We start from the raw sequence: 5712 nt of genomic DNA, 5'->3' as shown, positions 1-5712 counted from the left end.
AAGACTATGTTGTGCAGTTATATGTATGTCTAATAGGTTCCAGGTGAGATTCATGTCCCTAATGTATCAGCCCACAGGCTGCGCCCCTGGGCAGAGAGGACAAGATATTCCCCTTTTGACCTTCCCCACCTTTGTAATTCCCACAGTAAATATCGGCAGGCTCCGGCCACCTGCGGCTATGATAATGTATGTCTGGCCTGCCGCTTTTCTATTGACCTGCCCTCTGTATCTGTGTGATAGATATTCTGTGTCCTGTGAGTAAAGTTTGTCATACTGGAAATATGTGGAAAAGCAGTGATCTTTTATATGCGCCCATGTAACCAAGGAATTCCAGCCAGCATCCTTCATTCCAACTCCTGAAACACGGGGCGGTACTGAAAGAGGTACCCCAGCATGGCAGACTCCGTTACAAGCGTTGTCACTGAATGAGGAGCAAATTTTGCAATAGTTTATAATTCAGACTAGTGTTTAGACTATTTGAATTGTTGCTAATTTTCCTCTAAATAAAAATCAGAAAATTGGTCTAACTAATTATTCTGCATCATTATATTTGCAAAAATAATAATGTTGGAATTTTTATGCATTAATTACATGTAGCAATAAAAAGAAAACAGTTTGATGTCATAGAAACAAGAGACAAAAAGAATGCTCATTGTCAGATTTTAATTTGAGAGGTAAAAATCATTTAGAATTGGCTGATTTCATGAATTTGAAGAACAGTGTTATCAGTTGTACTTGATGAGCCAGATAAAAAAGAATAATAAATTATCTAATTTGAAGGACAGAAGACATTTTTCTTTTTAGCTTTTGAAATGCCTGCTTAATATCTCTGTTACTCAGACTGTATATCATAGGGTTGAGGAGCGGGGTTATAACCGTGTAGAACAGGGAGAGAGTTTTCTTTACATTTTGCTTATTTGGAAATAAATAGATACTGAGAAGTGACCCGTAATATAAGGACACCACGGCCAGGTGGGAGCTGCAGGTGGAGAAGGTCTTCTGCTGTCCGGTCACTGATGGGATCTTCAGTATGGTGATGATAATATAGGCATAAGAGACCACAATTACAATAAACGGAGACAATGCAAATGATGCAGCCAATATAATATTTTCTATTTTCATCAAGAAAGTGTCTGAGCAGGAAAGTTCAAGTATGGGATCTGAATCACAGAAGAAATGGTCAATGACGTTTGGTCCACAGAACCAAAAATAACTCATGGTTACTGAAAGTACCAATATAACGGCAGAGATCATCAGCCAACATGAGAGAACGGCTTTAACACAAAATGTGAGGGTCATCACTGAGGTGTAATGTAGAGGATGACAGATGGCCTGATAACGGTCGTAGGACATCACAAACAAGAGAAGACATTCCAATGCCTCAGAGTATGAAAAAAAGTAAAATTGTATCAAACAGCCGATAAAAGACACAGAACTTCCCTCATATAACACGATAGGCAGCATGTTGGGTAATATGGTGGTGCTCAGTAATATGTCCAAGGAAGAGAGCTGTGTGAGGAAGAAGTACATGGGAGAGTGGAGCGACCGGCTGGAGGACACCACCAAAATGATAAGAAGGTTCCCACATACTGTCACACAGAAGATGATCAGAAGCAGAAGAAAGAAGAAAATCCTAAAGCCTTGTAAATTCTGAAATCCTAAGAGTACAATTTCAGTCACTGTGTTGGAATTGCTGGATTGCATTTTCAGAAGGATGAAATTACTAGTGAACATAAAACAAAAGCAAGTAAGTAATAGTGATGAGCGAGTATAGTCGTTACTCTGGTTTTCTAGAGCACGCCCGGTTGACCTCCGAGTGTTTATGACTGCTCGTAGATTTGGTTTTTCTTGCCGCAGCTGGATGATTTACAGCTGCTAGACAGCTTGAGTACATGTGGGAGTTGCCTGGTTGCTAGGGAATCCCCACATATAATCAAGCTGTCTAGTAGCTGTAAATCATTCAGCTGCGGCAAGGAAAACTAAATCTCCGAGCAGTCATAAATACTCGGAGACCACCCGAGCAACGAGTATACTCGCTGATCACTAGTAAGTAATAAGACTTCTCCAAAGTTCTCCAAAAATAGTAATATTTGGACATTGGGAAGACGGGATCTCTTACAAGTTCTATTACAGAGTCTAGTCCATAATATAAAGGGAATATATCAACCAGATTTTTGGGTGCAGAGTTATCAAGAACTCATGATTATGGAGGACTACGTGGCAACAGGTTTACTAGACCTCTAGTGATAATCTCCTGCTGACAAAACATTGATTTTATTATACCTACAGCAGACAAGGTCTCCACATTATGCTGCTCTCAGATTTGGTAGCAACAACTTCATGACTATTCCTCCTTAATAAAAATAAATAAAAAGTATATAAAAATAATAAAGTGTACAGATTTTATTCTGCTTACCTTTGGGAAAATAAAGTGAACTACGCAGACAAAAATGCTCTGCTGCTACAGAAAACAAAATAATAGAATTACTGTGGGGCAAAATAAATATAACATCGTTAAAACTACAAATAAAAATCATATAAATATAAAATAGGCATCTGAAAAAATATATAAAATGCAACATATATTTGACAAAGGTCAATCAATAGTTTACAGGCTATAGTTGTTCAAAATCAGAAAAAAATTTATGTCATGGAACAATTGGTTTTTTTTTTCAACAAAATGCGGAACAAAAAATATTTATCAAAGCTTTCGAAAACCATAAGAAAAAATTATTTTTTTCTTAATGAACATTCGTTAATATTTGTGCTGGAAAGAAATACAATTCTATTACGTTCTTTAAAAGTGAAATTTAGCAAAAATCTTTTTACATTGAATAGAAAAGACAGATGGCTGTGAATTGAATGGAGATCACAAACTGCCTGCGCAGGGCAGGAAAATAATGTACAGTGCCTACAAGTAGTATTCAACCCCCTGCAGATTTAGCAGTTTTAATAGGATGCAAATAAGTTAGAGCCTTCAAACTTCAAACAAGAGCAGGATTTATTAACAGATGCATAAATCTTACAAACCAAAAAGTTTTTTTGCTCAGTAGTAGTGTATAATAGCCATGATCCGTCAAACTCAATCTGACAGGTGCCCCGCCCCTATCAAAGTGTATCAAAGTGTGTAACCCCTCCCCTCCTCCTGTCAGCCAGCTGTCCCTGAGGCTGGCTGATTTCCCCTTTTGATATCGTTTATATAACACGTTTATAATTATAGCCTAGTCGTGTATTTATTTTACACGTTGTTTATAACACCTTTCTCATTTGTTTTATATTAGATTTTATACGTAGCCCGAGTTTGATTCTGCAAGCTGTGTTTTATTCAGTGTATTCATATAGTGCAGAACTTAAAGCTGTTTATTTGTGGTCCTACAGAACATTAACTAAATGGTAGGGTTATTTGCGGGTCAGAGGTTTATAAAGCCTAGGTCAATTGCTGTTGTAATCACTTTACCAATAAATGTTTATTTACACAAACAGAAAAGTTATTGTGTCCTGTAGATGTCATCTGAGGTTATTTGTTTTTTGTATTAGCTTTCTCAGAAAACAGCTGTGTTATCTGAGGGTCAGATATTTTTGTACAAACTCATGCTGTTTGGTGATCTTTGTGAAGCAGAACTTTGTTTTATAACACATTTGTACCTGTAGATGTTATCTGTGGGTCATGTGCCCAGGCATTGGTTTTTATAACGCCCCATGTTTGATATTTGCTTTCTCTTTGTGTCTGTAGACGTCAGCTGCGAAGTTATTTGTGCGTCTACTACCCATTAATAGAAAATTGTAAGCTGTGTTTATTCACAGTGTAGCAGATTTTCTCCTTGTGGCTGCCTTATATACACAAGCAGAAAAGTTACTGGACAACTTATTTCTATATATATATTATATATATATATATATATATATATATATATATATAATATGACCCAATGTTACAACACAAGCAAGTAAGAAGCGGTATGTTTTATACGAATATAAATTTTATTTCTCACAATAAAACAACAGCTCGAAGACATTTCAATACTATAAAATTCCAGGAAGCACATTTTAATCTTAGCTAACAGCATGATGCTGACAAATGCATCTTTGCGGTATCTGATAACGACAACTTATGTCCGTGTGATATTTCAGTTTTTCTTTTTAATAAATTCGCAATTTTATATTGAATTACTGCAGATCGCCGGCATGACTGAGTGTTATATTGCACTCAATACTGTGCAAAGGGTCTGAATACTTATGTCCGTGTGATATTTCAGTTTTTCTTTTTAATAAATTCGCAAAAAAATCTACATTTCTGTTTTGTTCAGGCATGATGACGTGCAGAGTGTACATTAATGTATATATCTCAGAATGCAACTGAATAGTAATGCTAATTAGTCCATATACAGTGGGGCAAAAAAGTATTTAGTCAGTCAGCAATAGTGCAAGTTCCACCACTTAAAAAGATGAGAGGCGTCTGTAATTTACATCATAGGTAGACCTCAACTATGGGAGACAAACTGAGAAAAAAAAATCCAGAAAATCACATTGTCTGTTTTTTTAACATTTTATTTGCATATTATGGTGGAAAATAAGTATTTGGTCAGAAACAAAATTTCATCTCAATACTTTGTAATATATCCTTTGTTGGCAATGACAGAGGTCAAACGTTTTCTGTAAGTCTTCACAAGGTTGCCACACACTGTTGTTGGTATGTTGGCCCATTCCTCCATGCAGATCTCCTCTAGAGCAGTGATGTTTTTGGCTTTTCGCTTGGCAACACGGACTTTCAACTCCCTCCAAAGGTTTTCTATAGGGTTGAGATCTGGAGACTGTCAAGGCCACTCCAGGACCTTGAAATGCTTCTTATGAAGCCACTCCTTCGTTGCCCTGGCGGTGTGCTTTGGATCATTGTCATGTTGAAAGACCCAGCCACGTTTCATCTTCAATGCCCTTGCTGATGGAAGGAGGTTTGCACTCAAAATCTCACAATACATGGCCCCATTCATTCTTTCATGTACCCGGATCAGTCGTCCAGGCCCCTTTGCAGAGAAACAGCCCCAAAGCATGATGTTTCCACCACCATGCTTTACAGTAGGTATGGTGTTTGATGGATGCAACTCAGTATTCTTTTTCCTCCAAACACGACAAGTTGTGTTTCTACCAAACAGTTCCAGTTTGGTTTCATCAGACCATAGGACATTCTCCCAAAACTCCTCTGGATCATCCAAATGCTCTCTAGCAAACTTCAGACGGGCCTGGACATGTACTGGCTTAAGCAGTGGGACACGTCTGGCACTGCAGGATCTGAGTCCATGGTGGCGTAGTGTGTTACTTATGGTAGGCCTTGTTACATTGGTCCCAGCTCTCTGCAGTTCATTCACTAGGTCCCCCCGCATGGTTCTGGGATTTTTGCTCACCGTTCTTGTGATCATTCTGACCCCACGGGGTGAGATTTTGCGTGGAGCCCCAGATCGAGGGAGATTATCAGTGGTCTTGTATGTCTTCCATTTTCTAATTATTGCTCCCACTGTTGATTTCTTCACTCCAAGCTGGTTGGCTATTGCAGATTCAGTCTTCCCAGCCTGGTGCAGGGCTACAATTTTGTTTCTGGTGTCCTTTGACAGCTCTTTGGTCTTCACCATAGTGGAGTTTGGAGTCACACTGTTTGAGGGTGTGCACAGCTGTCTTTTTATACTGATAACAAGTTTAAACAGGTGCCATTACTACAGG

The 5712-nt window shown here is 38.2% G+C and overlaps 1 protein-coding gene across 1 annotated transcript; it reads right to left on the bottom strand.

Moving 5' to 3' along the window:
- Positions 1–765: 765 nt before the first annotated feature.
- LOC138674751 (olfactory receptor 11L1-like) lies at positions 766–1704 on the bottom strand. The gene has a single exon (XM_069762567.1). It carries the CDS (start codon positions 1702–1704, stop codon positions 766–768), a length of 939 nt encoding a protein of 312 aa, XP_069618668.1.
- Between the last annotated feature and the right edge of the window lie 4008 nt (positions 1705–5712).

The sequence above is a fragment of the Ranitomeya imitator genome, chromosome 4, assembly GCF_032444005.1.
Source record: "Ranitomeya imitator isolate aRanImi1 chromosome 4, aRanImi1.pri, whole genome shotgun sequence".
Classification (NCBI taxonomy): Eukaryota; Metazoa; Chordata; class Amphibia; order Anura; family Dendrobatidae; genus Ranitomeya; species Ranitomeya imitator.
Note: the sequence above shows the minus strand (reverse complement) of the source record. Positions and strands in the feature narration are given on the sequence as shown.